This window comes from Gymnodraco acuticeps, unplaced genomic scaffold, assembly GCF_902827175.1.
Source record: "Gymnodraco acuticeps unplaced genomic scaffold, fGymAcu1.1, whole genome shotgun sequence".
NCBI lineage: Eukaryota > Metazoa > Chordata > Actinopteri > Perciformes > Bathydraconidae > Gymnodraco > Gymnodraco acuticeps.
In genome coordinates, this window is record NW_022990889.1 from 2155433 (window position 1) to 2182623 (window position 27191).

Here is a 27191-nt window from a genome sequence, read left to right on the forward strand (position 1 = left end):
TTTCTCTCTTTGCTGATCACAGATATTTATTGCCAGAGGCCCATTTAACAAGGGCTGCTTATGACAATAATGAATTGTTCTGCAATTGCTCCCTGTTTAACCTGGTTGGGTATAAACCTGTCAGATATTAATATTGTTATATTAGAATGACAAACAGGGCGGATATAGTTCAGGCCCTTCTGAAAGCACAAGTGCCTGCAACCCATTTATCCTAGTCTCAGGACACGAAAAATGACTGTCTAGAATGACTATGTTATTATTCTTGCTTTTAACTTGGTCTATTGACATTGACGTGTAATGCATTGAGACTGTCATTTTTACAATTTTCTATTTGAATAGTTATCTGGCTGATTTCGTAGATTGATTGTTTAAATGTTACCTTCCTTTTATTTAGTTTAGTCTTTACAAGAGTTCTATAACGGCTACATTTCTACAGATAATAAATAACCGATTAACATCATGAAAACAACTTCTACAGTATAACTTAAATCTGTCTGAGCACTAGAACATTGGCGCTGCATAGCAATTCAACCTTTTTTTTGTAACTTGATGTCCTAGCTGTGAGTTGAGTTATCAGTTGGCTCTAGATGTCTGCCCTTGAATACAAGAGATTGTGAAAAGTGGATAAGGCTTTGGGACTGCTGGGGACAAATCCACCTGTCGTCTTCCAGGAAGTGTTTGATCCTATCAGTGTAGAGATGGGTAACCGGAAGGCGCTCAATCTAACTCTGATCAATAGTTACTTATCATGTCTGGGAAAACCTGAGTGACAGATAGAATCCAAAACCCAATTTTACACACACACACACACACACACACACACACACACACACACACACACACACACACACACACACACACACACACACACACACACACACACACACACACACACACACACACACACACACACACACACACACACACACACACACACACACACACACACACACACACACACACACACAGTTTGAGTTTCTCAGACTGTTGGAGTAATGCCACAGAGATACCAGTCCCCTAATGACCATGACCTTTTAGTAGGTCACACATTCAAAACACGGGTTGCATGCTTGTAACCCCCTTTACTGTTTATTTGACAATGAGTTAGGCGAAGAACTTGAGCCTCCCTTGTTAAAAACGACTCAAAGGAAGGCGGATTTTAAAGGTAGAATGAAGTCTTCATAATATGAGTCCATGGCAGCAAAACACTTGTCCCTACTGAGCCGGTGTCTGATTATTTTAAGCCCAGTTACTTGGTGAGTGGCTGACAGGCCAAATAAACAGACTTAGTTTGAACTTTTTCTCTCCCTTTTCACACTTTCATCCGTTGTGTTCTTTACTGACAGGCCAAGCATTTTTTCCCTGGTATTCAAAGACTTTTTCCGACTCCTCCCTCTGCAGGGCGAAGGAATTCGAGACGACAATGGAGGTTAAGACGCAAGTACCCGACTCCCCATACAAGGCCAAGTGAGTGTATACCTTTCAAATTATTTTATTTTACTCTGACAAATCTTTTGTGTAGGTTGCTGCTACTATTAACTATTTTCACAATTGATTAATCTTCATCTTTTTAAAGAAGATTCTGAGAATGTAATTTGTTAAACGTTTAACAATTTTCCAAAACGCATGAATAATACTATTTAAAATTAAACTTGTTTATTTCTTATTTAACTGTAAAAAAATCATAATTTACCAAAGATGACAATCTGTAGACTGTTTGGTTTTGGGATGACCAGTAAAAACCTAGATGTACTGTAAGAGACAGCTGGTCAATATTTAAACATTAGAGGCTCAATCATGTTTATTTTAAAACATTTATTTCTTAACAAAATATCCACATTGGTTTTTTGATTTACCGTTTTCAGTGATATTCAGTCCAAATGACAAATAGATTAAGTTTACTCTCATTAAAAAACAAAGAAAAGCAGCAGTCTTATCATCAGAGAAGTTGAAACTGAGCTTTATTGTAATGTTTCCTAAAAATGATTAAATCAATGAATTGATAATCCAAATTGTATTTTTCTGTTGATTGACTAATCATTTAACTAGCTAATAGTGTCAGCTCTTCTGTTGTGGATCAAAGATGGCTGAAGAAGCATTGAAGCATGGATACAGAACTAGTTTTAGTAAATGGATTTATAACAAACTTTTGGCTGTTGTGTGTTCAGGTTGCAGCGCCTGGTGAAGGACCTCTTGAAGCAGCTGCAGGGCCAGGACAGCGGCCAGTGGGCCAACAACAAAGTGTCCGGTCTGGACCGAACGCTGGGAGAAATCTCTCGCATCTTAGAGAAACAGGTAGAGCAACAAATACATCACGTAGACCCAGAAAACGTAAGGACTTAGTCATTTGTATCATTTATCGGTGTATTGATTATTTATTTTCTTTACGGTGAATGTCTATCGCATTGTTTCCAAGTTGCCTGTTACCACTTCACATTTGCTTTGGTGCGTCATGTCTGTTGCACGTCTGTGGACTGAGCAGTCTGCAGCCGTGCACAGGTCATGCCAGCCCTTTGGCATGTCTCGGTGATGAGTTTTGTTTGGCTGTGTCTCTCTGTGTCTCACCCTCCCAATGTAGCGTATCACTTACTCTGAACCAACTTGCCTTTGGTTATTGGGTAATGAAGACCAGATTAACTGTGTTTTCATTGTGCACATGGATCCAATAGAGGAGCTCCCCGGCACGAGAACAAGCATTGTTTCGTGTCTATGTGGCTTGCTCGACTCAGATGTTTAGACAATAGTAAATTGGATTTCCAGATGAAATGCCATGGATGCACAAGACTTTGAGGCAAGCACATTTGACATTTCTTCAGAGGTTTGGCTTTTCTCTTTTCCGTTCTTTACAGCTGAATAATACAGTGTATAACCAGGGGTGCACATAACTTTTTTGCCCTGGTTCTCAAAGGAGCACCTGGAGATGTTGCTTGGTGCTCATCCTTAAAATGAAATAAACCGTAACTTTGGAGGGGGTCTTGACTTTATTTGCCAGACACACGGCACATAACACGCAGAGGTGAACACAGAACACACATGCAGAGGTGAACACAAGACAACATTAGCACGACCAGTAATCCTACAAGTTGTCATCACTCCCTCCTGACTGTTCTCCTCACTGTCTTCCTCTCTGTCAGACATGGTAGCTAATGATGTAGGCCTACTTCTTTCTCTCTGGTTGAGTCTGTGATTAGATGCTTGCATCCACAAGTCAACAGCTGGTTTTGGGTCGAAAGTCTCTGTTGTCATCTTAGACAAGTGGATGTAATCAAATAAGTATGTGAACATAACCAATAACCTACCATAGCCAATAACAAATGAATGTAACTTATTTTATTTGTGTTGTTCATTCATATCTTATTTTACCTTAACATTTATTTATTTATGGATCTTTTTTTTTTATCTCTCCAGTTTTAAAGGATATTTTTGGTTACTGTCCTATAGTATACATTGGAATGATTTCAAACCTGTTTATCCCAATAATTATAAAGGAGTGCCTTGGAAATATGTGTTTACATAAATTGTGACCAAACCGTTTGAACTTAGACTAAAGTGAACTATCTAAACACTCAGAGTCCTTTACCTCACTGAGCTGTAGTATCAGCCTCTCAGTCTGACTGGAGAGGACTCTCCCTCCACATCATTGTAGAAACATCTTCTTCTTATATCCGTTAGAGCAGCTAGCACCAGCCCTAACAATCCTCCCTCTCTCCCACGCTCACTCGCATTTTGGCTGTGAGCTGCGGGCGCCAGATAAGCCAACATCCCCCATTTTCATCACTTACAGCGCCCATCGTACAGGGCAAATGAAACGTGTAACCGGGATGAAAAGGGTGTTACATTTACTTAATTATGAATGTTGTTACATCAAGGCCGAAAATTAGGATGAGCGCCAACGGTTAAAAAAAATGTTTTCCCTCCCAGAGCTGCCAGCGCAGCGCCTCCACAGATCTGGCGCCCGAGGCGAACATCTATAACGCCAGTGCTACGGGCCGGCCCTGAGTTAATATGCAACTCGCAAATATCTTTCTCTCTCTCTCTCTCTCTTCTCTCCTCTCTTCTATCTCCGTTCTCCTCTCTTCTCCCTTCTCTCTCTCCCTCTCTCTCAATGTTGGTGCGCAAATGCGCCTTTTTTCAAATGACCCGGTGCTCTTTTTTTGGCGGAGGTGCGCATGCGCACCAGTTATGTGCAGCCCTGTGTATAACATTGTCAGATATGATGGCAGACATTTTAAACTACACTTGATTTGAAACATCTGTCCCAGGGGTTTTGTTGCATGACAGGTTTTTTTTACAGTAAAACTCACATCAATTTGAGACTGAGAGGAGGAATTAAAACACCTGCCACCATGTTTATGATGAGGAGAATATACAACCCCACTTCCTGTAATGAGGCATACATTTCCCGCCGAGTTGTGGTTCGAGCCATCATAACATCCCACTGTGCATGCCTCTGGGCGTGAGGATACAGAGATTATGGTGTCCCATCAGTGACGAGGGGGGCGGCTGGAGAGGCTATTACCAAATTTCCCCTGAGAGGCAAAGAAAGAGGTGGCTGTGGTGGGTGGCAGAGCGTCCTGTAAGGAGAGAGGAGGAGACCGGTGTGATGTGAGTAGCTCACAAGCTGTCACTACACGAGAGCTCCTCCCCTCAGCTCCACATACTCCCAGTGGGAGGTCAGAGGTCAGTGGGCCACAGTAGATGTGCTCTATCCAACAGTGGTGTCGCTGGGAAGGAGGCAGCTCTTTTTGCTTTGTCTTTCCCCTCGATTCAAAAGCACATGTTTAAACTGTTTTGTCAAGTTCTGCTTCAACAGCTTCTTACTGAAAAACTCACCCAAAGCTAAGTGGAAGAATGTGATTGGCCAATGAGACAGCCTGGGGAGCACTTCCCTCTCTAATCCCTGGACAAAGTCAAATAAATAGGGTCTCCGTCAGCATGGCTGTCTGGCCCCTGAGTCACATCAAGTCGGGACCGTTTAGATTATTTGACCTAACAAGCATCTCTCATGTCATTGACTCACCTAGAGATTTGTTTTTCTCCCCCATATCTGATTCAGTCTCCACTTTCTCTGCTAATTCCTTAGACAACACCCGACACTCCCCCTCCTGCACTGCTGTTTGGACCCCCTCACTCCTCCCGTGCTTTCTAGGCTACGTCTCTGACCCCGATGTGTCTCTCCCTCTGTGGCCTCTAATGGTTTATTTTGTGTCAAACCTGATTCTTTTCTCTACTCTGGGTGATCGAGGATATCAATTTTCCTGATGTGCTGCTCTTTTCTTTCCTTATTATTGAGCACTTGTATTTATATATTGCCCAAAGTGTTTACCGCTGCTTTCAGTTAAAGCCTGTCCAGGAAAGGGCAACATGTATGACAGGTAAGGAACTGTCAGGAGCACCGTGCTCTGAGCGCTAAAGACTTAACTTTTTCATTTGCCAGCTGTCAGAGCGCGGTTGGGCCAACCAAGGGGACTTCTGGGAGTTTTATCAGAGGACATGGGGGGAAGGCTAAGGGCAGCGTGGCAGGATAACAAGGTTTCCTGCCTGGGCCTCCAGCAGACTGACAGATACAGCCCAGATCAACAGTGTCAGAAAATTGTCAAAGACGGCAAAATTGAGCACTAAGCTATTCAGTTTTTCAACATCATACGCAAAATATTCTTCTGCAAGAATTTAATAAAAATGGTACTGTGTTGTACAGTACTCATTGTTTTCTGAAAACCGAGGTTATAAAAACAGATGTCGCTATCTGTGAATAATAATAACATATTGTTTGTCTTATGTGTTAGAAATTGACCAACAAACCTTTTAAAAGTTTGTATCAGTTAGTAAAAGTAAAATCAGTTCTTACAAAACCTTAAACTTGTATGCATACTAATGGATCATTATTTAGTTTTTTAAAAAACAAATCAAAGTTATGTACAGCAGACATGATTCTTTTATTTCTCATCTTGTCAAATTAGTTTTATTTTAAATACTGAAGCCCTTCATTAAGTAGAACTAACAAACATTTTTAATATAGGACTTGTGTATTTGCTACTAAATTTACTTGCTTTATTTAGCATAGCATTTAACAAAATGTATATATATATTTATTTAAAAGAGGTAGTGTCAATGTTCCTTTTAGCTCCTTTAACCGACATCTGTCATTATTTTGGACATTTTCTTTGACAAGATTATTGATCTAATGAATAATTAAATATTTAATGAATCAATCAATTGTTCATTGTGTCCTCAATGTTTTCCAACCTCAATATCACTGTATTTGATGCTGCCTATTTTTATTAATGAGATGATTAAATTAAAAAAATGAACCTTTACATTAATGGAAATCAGCTCAAAGTCTTTAGCTCTTAATGCTATTGTGTTTTCTTATTGTAGGCTTTCTTTTGTTCCTCAATAACCTCATGTTTGTTTTCCTCACCACAAGACAAATGGGGAGTGAAATACTTCTAAGCTTCTTGGTGTATAAGTTACAACTAGAGGCAGTGTGTGGTTTCTGTGGGAGGTTTGATTCTGCACCACACAGGCCTTTGATTAATCTTTGTTCATTTTGCAGAATAAACACAATTTGTGGAATCATTCATTTCCATGTTTGCCCTGCACTCACACAAAATTATATGCCATTATGTCTTGTAAACACACAAGTTTATATTCAACCTTAAAATGTTTACTGCAGCAGCCTTGTTGTGGTTTACAGTGGACTCAGCCCCCGGAGCTTTGTTTACCTCTCTTAAGCTTTCCTATAAAGCTGTATGCACAATGATGAAATTCGTGTTAGTAGAGGGTAATCATTGTTAGGTTTTTTTAGTTGTGAAGGAGTGAACTCCTGATTTGAAGTTGCAGTGAGACCTTAATGAACTCTGCCAGTTGTTGTCCATCTGTTGGTGGGGCAGGGCTGAGGCTGTGCCCTCCTCTCTGCTTTAATTAAAATGTCTGATGGGAGGAGACTACAGAGTGCAATCTGGCTGCTCTGCGGACATTGTAGCAGGAACTACCAGCTGCTTCGGGCCTCCCATCAGCTGGGGTAACAATGGTCACCCTGGACAATAATTGAATAAGATTCCCCCTGTTGTATAATTCAGGGCCATCCTTCTCACTTGTGTCTTAATGCTCTGCCCTTAGTGATGGCTCTTTTTTCCTTTAAGGGAAATTAGTTGCTCATCTTGTTACTGTGTTTTGTTATAGCTTCTGTTGGGGTGTAGCCAAGATCTGACAGATAGGGACTCATCTGTTACATTTTGGAAAATAACCAAATGTTAGCGGTCTTACCCACAGGAAAAATACGAGTTGCATCTATGTGCTTTCAATTCAATTTAAATAGGTTAGCCTAGTAAAAATCAGTTGAGTATGTCACTTTAGTATTTTTCTCAGACCACATAAGACATTATGCAGTTGTTTTCAAAGGCTAAGTAGTACTCCTGCATTGACATGTAAAATATGTGCAGTGACCCTCTAAAAGTAAAACAATCTCTCTGAGTCTTTGCATATGCACTGAACAATACTAAACACACACTTATTGATCACTTTTTTCATTTTCGTTTTTGTCATGTCTTGATTGAATTAAAAAAAAAAGTTGTTAGCCCTACTGAAGTTTGATAACAACTATGCATCCTAAAGCCCCTTTGGTTTAGTTGTTAACTTTGAGCCTGTGACAACCTTTCTAATAGAGCTACAGTATGTACCCTCAATGCTGAGAGAAGAAACTGATAACTAATCTTCTTATCTAATTTGGTTTCAAACAAGTTCCCAACGTTTTGGGGTGTCCTTTTAAAAACAGTGGGTGGAACCTGGAGGCAACACTGTTTTCATCCTGTTAAGTTTGTATGCAAATGTGCTTACTGTGTACATTCTCCGTCACTGTAATTACATACAAACATGATGCCTGTTGCACTGTGTGGTAGGGTTTGTATAAAGGATTTGTCATCACTTCATGTGGTTTACCCTCTGCTTGGATAGTCAACTGCTTTTCACAGCAAGAAGATCAACATTGGCCAACCTCAGAGCTGTTTTATTATGCAAAACAAACTTTTACTTGTTTTTGGTGAAATGTGTGTCCTCAATACTCTGGTGCCTTCTTTTTTCACTGTGGACCATTGCATGCATAGACCACCTCAAGATAGTATGTCTGGTAGTTTGAACTTAATCCTCTTCACTTGTATTGTGCCATCATCACAACAGATACATCTGTCAACAGAGCAGAAAAGGAACTGACTAGCCAAGAAACCCAGCCAGGACTGGGCAGGTCCCAGTTACCCCCTTTAATACCATTTGATAAGCTGCTATGAAAGAGCTACCTTTTCTCATTTTGCCTAGAAGCTTTTAGGTAGGTGTGTTGATGGGAGGGTTAAGAGAGGGGTTAAGCCAAGCTCAGTGACTGAGACCCGATTGATTAGGCATGGAAATGGGAGCCAGCATACAGAAAGGTAGTTATAATTAGGTCCTTTACAAACACTGCTTAGTCTTTGAGACATTTCTCATCAAGTTGAAGGCATGGGTTCTTTGGTATGTTTGATAAAAAAATGTTGTCACCAACCTTAAATGATTGTTCAGTGTGTCTTCTGTGTGTCTAACACCGGAATCGAGAAGCAGTTACCGCAGCAGCGGGAATGAATGACAGATGAAGAGCTTATCTGTAATTTGGTAAAGCGCTTCTCTCTCGATGTGTTCAGGCTTGTTGGCAACTTCCCATCTGCAGAACAAAAGCACTGTGAAGTGGCTGGATTTTAGTGCTGTCACAGCACTGACGAGCCTGTAACCTCATTAGCTGTAGGAGTGACCTGCAGTGTAACACGGCCCCCTGTGTGAAGAAGGCCCTCCATCAGCAACTCCCCTCCAGCTCCGCTCCTCCTGTCCACCCGGGCACAAACACGCCTTTGTACTTGTTGATTTATAAGACACTGTGCAACAACATCTGACTAACGGCCAAATACTCTATCATCCCAGGACAGCAGGACCTAACTATTAACATATGAACATCATTCTACAGACTGGACTGACTTTTCCCTCTTCTAAGTATTTGTATGATTTATATTTCATGCCTGAATAGGGTTGAACCATGAAAAGTCTCTGAACAGGATTACATAGCTCTTAAATCCCATATTATCAAGTTGAAATCTAGTGTTTTTCTGTATCCTATCCTAATAGAGGGGTTGTCCTAAATGTGTAGCTCTCCACTTGCCCCCTTCTTTATTTGGCCAAGTGGTATTTTCTCAGTTTTATTCAGTCTTTGGACATCCGTTGAGAGACCACCCCGGTGCTAACTAGAGCCTGTAGAGCATTTGCCTTTCACTGAAACTTGACTGTTGTGGGGCGGAGTCGGGTTGTGCACTTTTGAGATTAAACAGGAATACCTTTGGGATCACTTTGTTTCAAATTTCAGTCCCTCGCCCCTGTAGGAGAAAGAGAGGTTCCCTCTCTGATGAGAGCCATGTAATCCCCCGCCCAGCCTGTGGCTTGTCGCTCCCTGACTGTACCTCTGTTTCACGATCTCTCTCTTTCTCTCTCTCTTTCTCTCTCTCTCTCTCTCTCTCTCTCTCTCTCTCTCTCTCTCTCTCTCTCTCTCTCTCTCTCTCTCTCTCTCTCTCTCTCTCTCTCTCTCTCTCTCTCTCTCCACAGCACAATGCAGACCAAGTGGCCTTCCAGGTAGGCGGCGGCCTGTCGGCTCTGGAACAGATTCTGCAGGTCGTCACTGCTGCTTCCACACCCACTGCAGTTCTTCGTATTCCTCTAAAGTGAGTACTGTTACCACATTCAAATACTTACATCCTACCATAAAGATGTACTTTAAAAAGAGGAAAGCATGCTCTGTATGCCCTTCAGTTTAATATCATGACTTAATCACGTTTCTGTTTCAAGCCAGCAGGGTGAGCTGTCTCTTTAGCACATGATACGAATAGTTTGATTTCTGAAACCAGTTGTTGTTTGGATCAGTCGTGAGATTAGCCATGAGTTCTCTAAGTGAAAGTCTAAATGTAGGTTCATTGTCAAGGTGAAAACAGCTGTGGACAGATATTCCCTGTGAGCCTGCATGTATGGTAAACAGCACCTGCATGATGCCCCACTGAAAATAACATCACATATATCCCTCTTAATAATAATGTTCTCTAATATAAATCAATGATCTGATGCAATCTTTTATTACACTTAATACATCAAAAGCCACTATCGACAATTTACATAAATAAATTATGAAAACACAGAAGAAGAAAAAGTCAAATATGTGTACTTATAACTATATGAATAGTAAACTATATCAAAAAAAGTAAAACTCAAATTGTTTATTTATGACTGATCTTAATCGTTGCCAAAACTGTAAGCACAGTTCTACTTCTCTCTTTGTTTTCGTACAAACACACTTGAGGTTGAAATGTTGAAAGAATAAAAATGGAAATGGTAGATTTTCATTTTTGCGTTTCTGAGGAGCACTCACACTGTTTAATGTCTGTCTACTCGGTGCTGTAAACATTCACCAGGCCTCGAACAGCTGCTACAGTCCTTCTTCTCAAAGACTTCTCTTTGACTGTATTCTTTCTCTGACCCTCCTGACAACACACTTCTCTCTCTCTTTGTCATTGTGTTTGCAATTGCCCAAAGTGAGTGAGCTAATCTCAACTAACCTACTTTATCCTTGTATATAATTGCTTCATCTCAATAAATATCCTCAAATGTATTAATGAGTAACAGCACTGCCCTTCTAGAAATGGAGAGTGTTTCCATTTCCGTAATCAATTTGTGTCCCTTCTTTTTTCTCTCGAAACACAAAAAGCATATGTGTCCCATCTATCATTTAGAGTGCAGAGTATTTCTGAGTTGTGGGTCTGGTGTGTGCACAGCCTGCCAGTAGATAACCTCAGAGAGGCTGCTGTACTCACTAGTGGGACTCTGTAATGGACTCGAATGGCCTTGCACTCCCATTCATTAGCATTTACTGGTCTCTGAATCTCTGCTAATGGACAAATGCTTCTTATATTTATAAGGCTTTTAAAGAGCATCACATGTATATTGATTTTGTTGTACTCTCTCTTCCTCAATCATTGTAATCTGAGGGAATTTCAAGCAGACTTCTGATTTGGAAGAAATGTTATTATCTTAAATGGAGCGACTGTCTTTTAGACAAAGCGTTTGTTTGCAGAGTTTGTTTGCACATCCATGCATGACGCCGTGTTGGCTTAAGTGCAACAATACTTCCTTGGCTTTTAAGACTTCTTTTGACATGTTGCCGTGGTGAAGGATCATCAGGTGAAGACTAAACTCTCGTCTTTCTGTCCTATGCACGCTTACACAAGCAAACTGTGGAGTGAGTTATGAGGAAACAGCAGACACACTACGGTGTTCAAGGCCTAAGAGCTAGATGCAGTAGCTTCTTTAGAAACAAGCCTGATGCATGGTTCATCGGCTATCCTATCCCTTAGTCTTATGATGATAATACTGCTGGACCCTTGAGAGCTTTTCCAGCTGAGAGCCGAGAACTGAACCGGAGATAAGCCCCTGATGAACACATCAATCCAGCACCATGAGACATTCATCCTGACAACGTATATTCTTTACAATATGTTCGGTAGTGAGGATTGATAAATAGTTTAGATATAACAGTACAGTTGTAAGCTACAACCTGGTATGTACATTATAGTTGGTTAATTTTCGTGGATTCATGTTCACCTTTGAGCATTTCATAACTCAAAAATAATTTCAGACTTTTTTGTTCAGCGTTGGAAACCGTGTAAAGAGCACTAGGAGAGATCACACTTCAACCTTGTAGTGGTCCTCGGTCAGGTCAGTGTAGTCTGGATCTGGTGACGAGGTGCAACACAAGGACGCAGGCCGACTGTCTACTTATCACCATCCGTCATCTGGATGGCTGTGTGGCCTAATGGGCTGCTCTGCAGACGCTCACCCCAGAGTGCGCTACATTATCTGTTTACAGTGATGCTGCTGTATTGATCACCTCCTCCTACCAGATAAGCTGAGTGATTTACAAAAAAGGCAGCTGCGGAGATGCTCCTGCCATATCTCTCCCTGGGGAGGCTGATTCCATATTGTTACCATTACATTAATGAGCTAATTCCTCTGTGAGGCTCCGCTAATGTCCTGGTGTAACCCTGTGGTCACTGGAATGTCTAGATCAGAGTTTATGCAGCCACTATCATTAGCTTCAGCTGGAGCGATGATGTCTCACAAGACGCACAACATCCCAAAAGTTTGCATCTAGTTATTTTTTGTGAGCAAAACTCATTTGACTTAATATTCATTTTAAAAGTGAATTAGATTGTTCCTCTGAAATCCATACTCATGGCCTTTATTATTTATGAGCGGCAATTTACTATTAATCTGTTGATTACTCTCACAAGTCATTGTTTCATAAATATCCGAAGATGGTAAAACAAAGTTGTCAATCCTAAGTTCCCAGAGCTGAGGGAGACGCCTACAGATTTGTTTTATACAGTTAGCACAACCAAAACTATAAGATATACAAAAAACTGCCATTGAAAAGATCATCTAAGAAAATCAGTAACTATTTGATACACTGAGACCAGTGAATTGTAGGCATTTTTTTTATTGATATTCTATTCATAAGGTGAACTAAATCTAAATGAATACTTATATATGTAGTGTTGTACTATAGTTGATCTGTTTTGACCCGACCCCTGAACTAGTAAAGACAAAATAAATAAAGGGACTAATTCTGGTTTGACGTCCGGTATTTTGGTTTGAAGAAATATATTTATAAAATGTTAACAACTTCATATGATCAGTTTCCCCCCAAACCCATCGTTAAGATGGTTATAATTTTGGCTGTCCTTAAGTTTTCCTAAGCGAAATGTTGGTACTTTTCGTAAGTGGTCTAAGCACTGGACTCCATCTGTCTTAAAAGCCAATTAACAAAGAAACATGGACGCTCAGAATTCCTTATTTTGTCCCAAAACTGGACATTACATTTATTACAGCAGCAGAAGTATAGTGCAGCTCAAGTGGAGAGAATAGACTTACATATATTAACGTTTTAAATGACTAAGTATGAACATGCTATTTAGAGTAAAAAAAACACAATATGTAAAAAAAAAAAAAAAAGTGGCAGTATATATTTTATCTATGATTATTTGGAGGGTAAAATCGTAACAGAAAAGCCGAGCTATGACAGTAACTGGAACAGGTGATCTCCAGAGGAGGTTGTTGGACGTTGCGAGTTAACCCAATTTGTATTTCCACCACTGTCTCACATGACCTGGTGTATCCTGTGAAATCAGACCTGCTACCTGTGGTATTATTTCAGGATGTTTTCCACCATTTGTGAGTGTGTGTTTGTGTGTGTACACGCACTCATGCTCCTGTGCGTGATGCTGTGGGACGGCTCATCAGATTTCTTCCCTTTCATACCTGGCCAGTGTGGCCCAACAGCCAGAGTAGATGTCTTGGAAGCACTCAGGGTATCGGAGAGATCAACAGCAGAATCAAATTAAATGTCATTTAGATAGCATTGAATGAAGGGATTGTTTGACTGCACAAGGAAATGGATTTGCTCCTCACCTTTTATTTTGGCTTAGGATTCTTTTTCTTCCCCTGAACACAAATTTACCCTGTTTAAGAGGCTGGGACTCAACCTGATCTGGAAGTTGGTTCAGATTCTTCAGAGTTGCTCCAGTCAGGCTGACTGCGCACATAGGAAACGCACAGAGAGGGCGAGAAAGAAGAAATGTGAGACTCAGGTTGAGGAGCACAGATCTCAGGGTTGATAAGTCCGTGACAAAAGCATTAAAGAGGCTTTTACAGGCTTGTTGTGCTGCTGTCAACTGAATTGAGCGCTGGCTATTCACTATAATAGCTGACTTATGTTGAAATATGGACAAAATCCATAACTGTGTATCTCTCTGCTAGGGAAACCTTGTTGTTTTGGGTTTTAATTTATGCTTGAAAGTTATTCAGGCAGGTAAGGAAACTTTTTTGATTCATTGTGGACAATTTCTTCTTTAGACTTTTTGTCTAGCCTAAAATTAAGTTATATTAAAACAAAAATGGAGTTCAAATTCAGAGGTCAGTTACACACCCGCCCCCCCCTCCTCCCAAGCCTCCACCTTATCATGTGTAGGGCTGTTGGCCACCCAGGCAGAGCCCTCAGAGGGCTGCAGGAGGCGAGACAGGATCAGATGTGCTCCATCACTCCACCTCTTTGCCTCATTTCTCTATAGATCTAAAAAGCTTTACAGGTAAAATGGTATTCCCTGGCTGCCTGAGGTTAAACTGTTTATTATAGGTGGGCAGATTACATCATTCATTGTATGCATTTCACTTTCTTTCTTTCTTTCTTTATTTCAATCTCCTTTCTCAAGGCTGTCTTTAAAAAATATTTCATGAACAGTTTATTCACTGGATGGAAAGTTGTTTTGGTCATTTTGAAACATGTTAAGGACAATCTGTGTAGTATGAACCTTATATTGGTGGTAAAGGAATGCTTCTTGTTCAGATAGACTGGCACCAAGTTTTTTGTGCAACATGAGACAGGGTGGCACAAAATGGTTCTGCAAAATCTTTGACTGGAGCTGTCATTGACGGGGGACTGAGATAGTGAGAAGGCGGACTATCAGGTGTCATGCTCATCAAGCTCAATTATGTGGGAGGAAACCAAAGACAGATCAGTGTGATGGTTCATTGTACAAGCTGGTGTAAGGGCATAACTCAAACATGCCTCTGACAGCCTCCTCATTTGTTCAGAGACGACCAAAGACAAGCCTGATTAGCTGTGTTACAAAGCAATTTGCCCATTACATGAGCAGTTGAGTGAGTCGATTGTAAAGCCAGAGGGCCGATCCGTCTTGACAGAAGTCAAGTGATTTAATTAGTATATGCTTGTCAGGTTGTAGACTAAATACAGGCATGCCTTGAATTAAAATATTAAAATCCCCTAACATCACTGGTGTGTAACTCTTTACTGTCCTCTGTTATTTTGTAATCATATATAACTTATTACTCATAAAGGTTTATCTTTTACAGTAACCAATTCAACCCTAACCTTATGAGTCCTTGTCACTTTTTGGACATGTTAGCCTTATAAGAGTCAGAAAGAGTGCATTGCCTCACCAGTTTCTACATGTTCTCTAAGTATTTACAAGAAGGTCAAAGAAGATTGCTGCTTCTTCATTTCTTTTTGAAGTAACAATGTTATAACCCATTAAGGGACTTGCATGGCAGAATTCCAAGGATGTTTGAAAATAAATGATGACACTATTGCCTCCCAGGTATACTTTGTAAAATACTTACAACAAACAATTGTCACCAAATCTCCATTGTAATGGGTATATCATGAACTGCTACCATTGATCAAGATGAACTATAACTGGTCGTTCTAAAGCAGAAATGTCATTATCATTATATATAGTCATATCTATAATGGGTCATATGATATCCCTACTATTGTGCCCTACTTCATCAACAGGCAAAGGATCCTAAATACCGTGCCAGTGACTTAAAGCTGCTAAAGTAAATCCTGTTCTTTGGAGGAATGTAAATGTCAGCTACCAAAGCTTGAATTTCATAAGCTGTGTGAAGCATGTAATTATAAAACATTTTTAAAGAAAAGCAGTTGAGTTGTTTTGGTATTTTCATAGAAGCTGAACTTTGTCCCATGTTCTCTAGAGTCTCGATGCAGCATGGCTGCACAGCATAGTTAGTTTGGGATCTCATGTTACCTTGCCTTTTGCTTAATCACTGCACTCAAACCATTATGGCTTAACTGTTTTCCAGCGCCTTTATACTTTTAATAAAATTACTGTCAATAAAGCTGCCATATAGGACATTAACAATTTGCAAGAGGGCTCTGATCTGTATTGTTTTCAGGTGGACGAAGCCGGGTTTTGATGTCAGATTTGGACACTATCCGATCACTCAAAATATAGTGCTTCTCACATTAACACCACATTCCATGTCTGACAGCTTTACTCTGCAATGTCAATAATGATACAGCAAAACGACTGATCCGCCCACGAGCAAATGGAGAGGAAGTTATTGACAGACTTGGGTCTGCCTCAGCCTAATCTATTTTCCTTTCCTATGCCAGCGTGGTTTGACCGAAAACGCGCAGCAGATGTGAAGTTTTCGGTAGAGATATCAAAATGTTTACCATTTGAAATAAACATGGCCTACTTTAGGCACTGGAGAGGCAGATTCCTTTCTTCCAGTGAGCAGATAGGACACGCCATACCGCCAATGGCTAAAATATACAGTTGTCAGAAAATATTAACTGATGAAATGGGGGCGAGGGGGAGTAGTAGTAGTCACAGCAGAAGGATCGGTCAGTTATCTGAAGCATTCATCTTCTCTGGGGCTTGTTTTAGAGCAGACATAATACAGAGGCATGCGGACTGCCTCAGCACTGCTCGCTGCCTGGCTGCTGTGAGGAGCTGCTGAGAGGAGTAGTTTTATCTCTCCAGCGGAAACGCTGCACCATCTCAGCCAAGATGGGACTGAGATTGCGCTCAGCTCCTCTGAAGGTGGTTGTAGTGAGGGGAGGCTCTGTATAAGTAGCTGATATGAGTGTTTTATTCCTCAAATCAGCTTCCCTACTCGCGCTGTCAGTGAGATATGCTTCTGACTTGTGAAGACAAACTACACCCTTAAGGAACCACAAATACAGGAGAGTGTGTTTGGCTTCCTGATGACTGCAGATAGTCTAGTCAGTGCCCAGGGCTAGACATCTTCTTACAAGTAATAGTGTTTATCTTTGTTTTTTTAACTTGTGATCAATAACCTTTTGTCATCTTTCGGTGTTAGATCCCTCTGTGCTGCTGTAAATATCTACTGCCTGGCATGTTCCTGCTGCCCCCTCAACTGCTCCTATGTGCTGTTCAGCAACAAGATAGCGCTCCTCATGGACCTGCTGCTACATCAGCTAACAGTAAGTCCATGCATTCCCAGCACATGACATCGCAAGACCTAATTTGCCATCGCCAAACATTTCACTTATAATGCAATGCGTATACAAATATTAATATTTCAATGTGTATAAAGTTTAGATACATGGTATTCAACGTGTGGTCAATCATTTGCCACACAAACATTTAGCGTCTTTATTAAGCCGTTCTACTTTCTTAGCATTTATCTTTTGATATACCGTGTTTTGACCGCTGTAAAAACCCTCCCTTTTTGCTGGTGTCTGCGCCTGCCACAGTGTTAATAAAAGACAGAACAGGACACAAGCTAGCGAGTAACAAAGTGTTTCCCAACCTCTGCACTGATGCCTCCCGACTGAGGGAATGTGAGAGCGCAGGCAGGCTGCATTGCGGCGACATGTCAGCCCATATCCTTCAGCACTCTGTAAGGAGGACTGTAAACATCAGCCCACTCCAAACATCTAACGGTGGCGGCGCGCTGGGGCCGCCTACACTCACAACACAGACAGGACAAGGCACAGGCGCAGGGCTGTGGTACATGCATGAACTCTTCTGGGGCTTCCTTCTCCAGTGAGTGAGTTCCAATCCAAGGCAGTCATATTTCCTTAGGGCACACAGGGAGAGGTTGGCCTGTATGGTTCAGTTTATATAAAACATATCCCAGCAGCTGCTCTGCTGACTGACATATCCAACAGCACTATGGGAGACAGGCTAACTGTTCTCCATGTGTTAAATGCAGATTAACAATCTGGCTCAACAATTTATACAAGCTCCTGCACACTTTGTTTTAATTGGTTGTGATTAAAAGTAATACAACAACGTTTTAAAAATATGCACAACAATGTTTTTCTCTTTTATTTCTTGATTGAGTGTGTATATTCATGTTTATGTCCTGGTATGCGTGTGTGCGAGCAATAGAGTAAAGCAGTGGGGGTTGAACTGCCATATGAGCATGTACCCTTTTAATTAGATTTGTGGAGAATGTCGGTGGATTTACCTATGCTGTCAGCCTGCGCCCCGACCATTAGAGCAAATGAGAACGTTTTCCCCACGTTACACAGTAGCACTATATTTTAAACTTGTATCTCTTTTTGTGTCTTACATGAAGTTAGTCTTAAACCTTTTTTTATTTGGGCTTCAGTCTTGTTGTCAGCATATAGCTCATTTATAGAACATGCTTACTTGTTTACACCAGCTTTTTTTGTCATTTGTGTGGCTGAGGAAATGTCGTAAACAGCTGCTATATTCCTTTATTGTGGCTATTACAAATCACAGGAGGGTAATTACAATGTCTTGGCCTACAGTCAGTTACTAATAAACTCAGTAAACTTTGTATTGAGCCAACAATGTGGGAAAACCCTTTTGCTAAACCCCAAAAAAGGCCTTTATGTTTATTTCTCAAACTCTGTTGATCTAATGTCAGTTTATCATAAATAATAGGCTTATTAATTATATTTAAATATTACATTTAATATTAGATCATATATCAATCATAGATAGACTTCCTTTGATAAAACAAATGTTTTTTCATCCATTCTTGCAGATTTTTGTCCCTGATGAGGACAAATCTATTTTTGGGCGCAGTGTGAACAAACAAGTCTTTGACGGTCTGACGACAGGCCTGCTGCAGACCATTGCTACCATCCTGGGGTCCCTGTGGCCTCCTATCTCTGAGTCTGGACAAGGCGAAATCACACGGATATCCTCCCCAGATGCCAAGGTCAAGAGCTCTGCCACAGACTCCTTCAACACTCGAACACAGGACCTAATCAGGTATTCTCCTTCCAACGCACTGTATTACGCCCACACTGCTTCTCCTCCTCCTTCAGCGCACCTCTTTTCTCATCTCATGACCTTTTTACCTCCTTTAGTACATCCTTCCTCCACTCCTCTTCACTGGGTTTAGAGTTGGTCAACCTCTGATTTCCTACAGCGTGCCTTATGTTAAGTATAGGCTGACAAAATGTCAGATCTCTTGGAAATGTTCCAACTGGTGTCTTGTTAGAAAGGGAGTAGTGTGAGAATGAGCATGGATTCTGGCATCCTTCCAGCTTGTACTATTTCCACGCTACATTAGAAGTAAAATCCTTTTCTGGGGGGGGGGGGGGCACAAGGTAGCATAAACAAAGAGAGACTTCCAAAGCTTTGAAAGGTCTCCTTGAACCTGGCGTTGGATTTAGCCATGTGGGTCTGGGCTGTAGGAGTTGGGGCTGTGTTGGAGAAATGTGGGTTTGAAGAAAGGCAGGCCCAACCTGATTAAGCCTTGAGGAAGAGTGCAGTCTTTACCGTCCCTCCCACAAGCCATGATTCATTCGGACAGAGCAGCTGTACAGGCCCACCACTCTCATCCACTGACCCAGTCGCAACCCTGGAGACAGGGGAGGGCCTGAGAAAAATTGTGTCGTCAGCCCGGTAATCCCAAGTACAGGCTCAAGATTTACTTTAACTGCCTTCTAAAATGTATATGTTAGTGAGGAAGGACAAAAGATCAAAACATTTTTAGCTTGTGCAACACTCTCCCATTATGCAAACCCATATATCACATACAGAGGAGATCACCGTTTCCTTTCCTCTCATTACCAGTTTGTCAGTTTGACTTTCAGTGCTTTTAGTACCCTATCATTGTCATAAATGTTAAGACGAGTGGCAATTCGACCACCAAGCAGGCTGTCAAACAGAGCAGGCATTGAACAAAGCAGTTGGTGTGAGGAAAGATCCTCTCAACCCAAGTAAAGCTGTGGAAGAGGATCAAGTCAAAACAAAGGGACTTGGTTCAAGTGTCAGGTGACCTTCAGTGGAGGTTGGAAACGGTCATAATCACCTGTTTTAAGAGGACCTCAATGAGTGACAGTTCTAACAAAAAAGGTATGTGAAAAGGAGCAAGGAGTCAAGACGGTGATCACATCAGCTACTAGAAAGGCCCTAACTGGCAGCTGTATTACTCGATAGATTTCCGTAAGCTGCTGGAGCCTGAGCTGAGCCCGAAGGTCCAAGCACACCAGAGCTGTGAGAAGACGGCCCCAGGTCAGCAGACTGTCAAGGGCCCCAAGCTGGGCTGGCACAGGGGCCACAACAGCCCTCTAATGACACTATTAGCAGTGATTTGTGGCTGAAAGAGTACAGGGAACATGATCATGAGACCTGTCATTGGCAAAGACAAATTGGAGATATCGCAGTAATAGCAGGGGGTGGAGGGCTTTAGGTGAGGTATCCGCTTTCAGCTGCAGAGCTGTAGAAGTATGCACAGTAAAGGCCTTTGTTTGCCTGTGTGAGATGAGCTTTTATAAGGAAAGTCACGTTTCTTTAAACATTTGGGGAAAACTGTATCAACCAAATCGTGTTCTTTTCTCTGTGCGTTTCTTCCAGCTATGTAGTAAACATGGGTTTGATTGACAAGCTGTACGGATGCTTCCTGTCGATCCAAGGTCCTGTGGACGAGCACCCCAAGGTGTCCGCTTTCCTCCAGCAAGCCTCAGCTCTGCTGCACAGCATGTGTAGGCTGTGTTTTGTCGTAACTGGACGGTAAGCATGTCTCTTTCACAGCACAAACATCTCTGTGATCTCTTGATCTTCCTCAAACACACACACACACACACACACACACACACCTTTCTCTGTGTGCTAAATGACGGAGACCGAGTCGCTGTCAGTTCTTTAATGTCACAAGGTTCCACAAAGGCCGAGTTACTCAAACAAAGACTGTGGTTCCTCTGCAATCAGCCAGCAGGTCGTTTCCTCCAGCCAGCTAGCTAAGCTGTCGTTACTGCAGATAGAGATAGGCATCTACTTGACCCAGCGCTCTGTCACTCACCATAAACCTTAGCCTGCAGCGTGGGGGGAGCCCACCCACGTGTGCTACAGTGACCTCCACTCAGAGAGGTTCAGTGGCGCCGCTGACAGAGGCTACGCACACAGTCACACCAAGGGACATCACTACCACAATTCCTCACTTAAAATGCTGACCGTGCTACCAGGGCCAGATATGCTTTGATGTCGTGCATTACACTGAAATTTGAACTGGAAGGAACCTTGTCATACAGAATCTAGGTAACAATTGAGAAAACTATGTTTTATTTTCATAACAACTGCACGACTGCATGTTTGTCACTGAATAACTGTGAGAAAACATAGTGTCAAACTCTTCAGGTTAAGTGAGCCCAGTTTCATGATCAATACTGCAGCCAGCAACTCCGCTCTGCCAAGATTCTCCGTGTGTCATATATACGAATGCTCAGTGGGCTCGTAGAATATTTTGGCCATGCCAGTTGCTGTGTCAGGGGATTATAATGGCATTAGAAGGCTGTGTTCTTGCCTAGCAGCATATTTCACGCAGAGCCTGTTGGCTAACATCAAGTATCAGCATGCACTGTAAGATCCATCCAGAGGTCACACACCCTCCATTCTACATGGCTGCAAATCATAGCTAGTGTTGCGGTACTCTTAAATTGTGTGTCTTTACTAGCCTAGGTTTTAAACTGAATTGCAACTGAGTATAATTAACAACTTGATTACATTAATTAATTTCCTTTTCTTTAGCAGGGTTCTTTTTAATGTCCGATAATGATGTAATTTTAGTCCAGTTGACGGTGCAGACACTGATATGATTTAAATAATACCTTTTAACTTATTTCAGATTTTGTTTTGTTAAAGTTTGTAACTGTTCATAGTTCTACGATTAGATTATATGATTAGATTCCTCACCTTAATGTCTATCTTTTGAAGCGACACATTTCCTTAAACAGGAACTAGACTGAATCCACCTTCTCTTTCCAGCCAGCGTTATCTCTGGCTTTGTTGTTAAATGCTACGTTCAGTGAAAGGATGATGTTACCAATTCCTTCAACCAACAAGGTGGCATCTTGTTGGAATCAAACAAACATATCACCTTGAATCCTCTCAGGCCGGCCTTGATGAAATGTGACAGAGCTCTCAGCACCTTGTCAGGCCGCTCGGTACTATCTGCCAGCTTGAAGTCGCTGCCATGAGCTTCACATCACGACATTAACTGTGTTTACTGAAGCTAGAGCGGGAGCGGAAAAGCCCATCTTGAGTCTTTAAGGTCCCACTCTTCAGCTGAACCCAAACTGGCTTGCAGTAAATCTTACTAGTTAAGTCAAAAGGACAAACAGAGTCAAGCTTCTTGCATGCAAAGACTTAATAACTGTTATTCCATAAATACACAAAAGCACAGAAAGAGCTAAAGATGAACATGGGGAGAAGATTGGAGCCAAAATGTGAATATGTTACACATTGCAAACTTGCAGCAGTAAGTTCAGTATATACAATATGAGGAAAATATGCAACATGTCTTTTTAAATCGATTACTTACAAAAACTCAGTGCCACCTTTCTGCTTCTTACAGTATACTGCTAAAATGTTGTTACATTTAAAAAAACAAGAGGAAACATTATTTTATTGAACAAATGTAATATTTACCTGAACACAAAATAATAAAAATGTGACACTTTGAAGTGCAGTTTTCCTATTAATTCCTTCTTTCAAATTATTCAAAAGATCCCTTCTTGCAATCTGGGTCCCCGCTGTCTTTGTGATATGTTTCTCATGCAAGTTGACAACATTCCATTGAGCAGCCATAACTTTTATTGTTGCTTTGGCTGACCCCACACTTTCCCCTCTCCTCTTCTCCAGTGCTCCCAGTATATTTGACAATAAACGTCAGGACCCGACTGGACTGACGGCCCTGCTGCGGTCCACAGACCTGGTGGGAGTGGTCCACACTTTGTATTGTATCCTGCTGCACAGTTTCTCTCCCGAGTCCTCTTCCCAGAGTCAGGAACCCTACGGCCCCGGGGTCATCCAGGTGGCTTTGCAAGGCATCCGTTTCCTCAACAATTTTGCCCTGCTTGACCTGTCCGCCTTCCAGGTATTTTCCCAAATATATTATCTTTTTTAATTTTACTTGGAACAAAAATAAAGATTCCTTAAAGATGTAGCTATTGGTCACAAATTACTTGTCTTTGTTTTGTAGATAAACCATCACGTTTTTTTAAACTGCTATTCACAGTACAAGGTTTGCAGGACAATAATGTTGTCCCTTCACCTTAACCAACTTGTATTTGGATAAACATTAAAAAGAGTCATTCAAATGACTTGTCCTGTCAAAAAAAGTGCCTACAAATATTTATATTATCCTCACTAGATCTAATAAATCTGTAAACATGATCAGATTGATGCTGGTTCCTTTTGTTCAGAGCCTTTTGGAAGACAAGTTACTCTCCTCAGGACACAGCTGACCTGTGGACATAAACACAGGTGCCCTCTGACCCGGGGTCAGTTGTTGGGGTTGAGGAGAGCCCACGAGTCAGCCGTTAGGTTGAAGCACGAGTGATTATCACTGTATGCAGGGCCGTACATTACCCACCCTGAGGAAGAGGAGATGGAGACGGCCTCGCTGTGCGAAGTCACCACACAGACGCAACGGCACGAGAGAAAGCCAGAATGCCGTTAATTATTTTAATGTCTTGTGGTTATTACTTTGAAGTGGCTTCCTCTCACTGACCTGCCACATTCTGGCAACTCAAAACAGGTGGAAATGAAAGCGTTTCACGGCCTGAGTTTAAAGAACTTTTTAAATAATGTTTCTTTTTTTGGCCCAGAGTTGTAATCACCTTGTGTTTCTCATTACCTGCACAGTACCAGCTAAAATGTGCTGTGGTTGATGGATGATCAGAATTTAGGTTGTAAATGTTTAGAGGAATTTCAGAAATGTTTCTCTGGTTGTGATGTTTGCAGAATATGCAGAAACAAATGTGTGATCCTCAAAATACATGTAGAAAAATATTCAAAACAGAAATGTATTTTCCTCCCTGCTTTGCGGTCTTCCTGGGTTAGGGTTGCCTTGTCATTTCTTTGTTTATTGTTAAATAACATTTTGCTTTTGGTTCATTTGACATTAGCTTCAATGTTTCAATGAGTTGAATATGTCGCCTACATCTGTTATGAGGCCTGAAAACAGCCTTTTATTTTCAGGTATTGCTTTTAAGGATGTTCAAATGCTAACCCACCCAAACTTCTAGAAGACTAGTGATGATCTTATGGTGCTCTGTCACACTGACATGTTTAATAAATACTGTCTGTGAGCTGCTCCTAGCGTCTCATCTCTGAGCGGGATTGGGGTGTTTTATGGTGGATCCCCGGTTGAGTTGCTTGTACTCTATAGTCATTCATTACGTGGTATTGTTTTTGTATTGAGCTCTTTGTAATCACAAACATGGACTATGTACGCATAATTAACTGTAAAACATGTGTTTTGTCTGTGACCTGTCAGTCTGTGCTAGGAGCCGAGGGCCTGTCTCTGGCTTTCCGACACATCGTCAGCTCGCTGCTCTGGTACTGCACACAGCACGCCTCTGAAGAGCTGCTGCACGATGTCATCATCTGTGTGGGATACTTCACCGTTAACCATACAGACAACCAGGTAATCCAGCTAGACCCTGCACTGACTGCACAGAATTAAAAAAATAAAAAGTTTAACATAACCAAAGTACTTTAAATAATGAGATATACAGTATTTCTGTTTATGGTTAAAGCATTGTAATTTTGTTATTAATCGTACTTTTTCTATTTGTATTGTATTCTCTAACTAGTTTAAAAGTCATCTTAAATATAGTCATTTTATAAGTGATTTTTGTTTTATTTGTCAGGCCAACAGTAAAATAAAAAATAAAAGGTAAAAATACACAACAAAAAACGACCCCTTAATGGTTATAACAAAATCTCCAATAATTGTCTGTTTTCAGTTTCAAATGACTTTAACACCATGCCTGCTTTTTTTTAATAACATTTTTTAGCAATGTTTCGAAATGGTTTAACCTTTCTTTTAATTACCTATAAGGCTGTAGGCTGTTATCTTCAAATTGCTTGTTGTTAATATGTGAACAAAATCAAATCCTGTTATCAAGTGTTTGAATATCACAATTGTTGGGTATTCATTTTCTTTCCACCAAGTTATCAACTCATCTAATTAATCATCAAGAGCTTCTAATTAAGAAATTCCTAAAATTGATACATTTGGATTAAATACAATTCTGTCAATCTACTAATTGTTTAATTGTTATTAGCGCAAGTTACATGTAATGCTTTGTTGAAAGCTGTCAAGAACAGACTGTTAATATCATCTTACCATTGTTCTGTTCATGTATTATTTGTCAGAAAAGGGTGTAGTTTTGTAATTGTAACAAAAAGCACCTGTTCAAAGATTCATGACTTGGCACCCTCCTGCTCTTGGTCCTTGTGTCGTCTATTGTACCACAGAGTGACCCATTGTTCCTGCTGCTAAAGCAGAGCGGCGTGCTGGCCCCGGTGTTACAACTACTTAGGGGGCTGTGTGGAAGTGAGCAGGATGTGATGGAGCAGACCTGGCTGCTGTGTAATTGGCTGTCATGCATGGCCCGTCTACCGGGCCCCTGATTAGCCATGCTACAGTTGGCTGGGCTTTGATTATGTTAAGCCTGACCCACACAGGCAGCAGCCACAGCTTCACTCTCAAACCTCTGATATGTCATTTACGTCCGCACGGTCGCAGTCAACCCCATCACTACAATTTATGGTCTGATTACCCATTCTCATTTAGCAGATTTCTTACTTCTATTAAAGGATCTTCCTCCAGTCAAAGGCGCTTTTCTTTTTTCTCTCAGCTTCTATGCAATTTAATTATTCTGATGAACGGAATTAGCATCTGTTGGAAATTTGCATTTTATATTGAATAATTGAATGAGGACTGATGATTAAATTAAGCGGGTGACAGATGAATCGTCTTTGGTCAACCAGAGAAGCGTTAACAAAGCAGCCATGCTTGACTGTATTTAGTGGGGAAAAAAACATGTTGATCATTTAATGCAGAATCTGTCATTCCTCGACAACCACTGCCAATAAGTATATCTCAAGTAAAAGAAACAACGACGAAAAAATCCTTTCACATTTCCTCCAGTTAAGGACATATTGAAGTAAATATATTGTCGGGAAACAAGATCCCACACAACCTCCGTAGAGAGTTGATCTTTGCCAGTGGTCCAGTTTCTGGAACGGGGCCATTCAGTTCTGCGCAAAGATGGATGGCGTTAAGGAGAATATTTAGAGCAGCCTGAGCTTTTCTCAAGCTAATGTAAGCAGTGGCAGAACACAAAAGCGGCGCGACCCAGGGCTGTGCGGTCGTAGAGACTGCCGATTCACTGTCGGCACACCAGCTTTTGTTTATATACGCTTTAGAAATAAGGCTGCTCATAAAAAGCAACACTTTGAAGCAGCACTATATGAAGTGATGTATTCCCCCTGCACTGGGGGCATGAATAATTCACCTTGTCACACAAAAAGCCATTGGGAGAGTGACATATGTAGGCTTGTGTGTTTTTCAAGTGTGCTTCTGCTCGTGGGGGCCTCCGAGCCATGTAGCCATATGTTTCATTGTTTGTTAGGTAGGCCCGTTGAGACCTTTTGACAAAAAAAAAGCAGAACGCATTACACCGTTTTTACAACTGACGTGTAACTGTACTTCCCTTTTCCCTGAAGAGACATGCGCCGGTAATCTCCTTGTCTTTGAATACGGTGATTCACTTGTGAATCATCCGTGGTGATGATCATTGAATCTCTGAGCTGACGAGACTGTAATTGTAATCTGTTGACATGTTAAACCACCAGATTCCCGCTTGTGTTTGACAAAGACACAAGCAATTTGAGAGTGTGGAAATGTTAAGCAAACTTTGCATTTTTTCGCTACATGGAAAATGGCCACACACACGCAAGCAGAGTGGGCTAAACACAAAGATACACACAGAGGCAGGTCTTATTTCAGCTAGCGTATGGACGTTTTATAAATGTAATGGGATCGATTTCCCTGCACTGGCTCTTGAGATTACCTGACCCCTCTGTGCTTATGTTTCGTAAACTGTTTTCTTTATACCTGTACGCATCCAATGAGCTATGGCTCACATCCCACACACATCTCCAGATCTCAGCCTTATCTGTGGGGTCATTCCTCTTCTTCCCATTCTCTAGGAGGGCGTTTCCTCTACCCTGCAGGCCCGAGCCAAGCTTTGGGCCTGTAATTCTTGTTAACCTGATGTTGAAACGCTCCCTTCAGCAGTCCATTACAGCCAAGACAACACTGCCTGCAGGGTAAGTGCAGCTCGTGCAGACCATAGGGAGCCAGCAGCCGGGAATGCACACTCTGTATCACCCGGCAGAGTAAACAGAGGCAGAGGAACACAGACAGACACACTCTCCGCTGACTGGCAGGAGAGGGCCTGATTGTTAGCTCGGTAGATGATTTACTCTCTGCTTCAAGGGTGAACG

At 41.4% G+C, this 27191-nt stretch overlaps 1 protein-coding gene across 1 annotated transcript in view; it reads left to right on the forward strand.

Moving 5' to 3' along the window:
• The window catches only part of scaper (S-phase cyclin A-associated protein in the ER), a 61968-nt gene that overhangs the window by 29876 nt on the left and 4901 nt on the right, over positions 1-27191 (forward strand). Inside the window, 8 exon segments of the mRNA XM_034233601.1 lie at positions 1402-1467; positions 2169-2295; positions 9616-9731; positions 16762-16885; positions 18424-18653; positions 20247-20402; positions 22530-22764; positions 24169-24318. Of these exon segments, the coding sequence (XP_034089492.1) occupies positions 1402-1467; positions 2169-2295; positions 9616-9731; positions 16762-16885; positions 18424-18653; positions 20247-20402; positions 22530-22764; positions 24169-24318 (1204 nt within the window).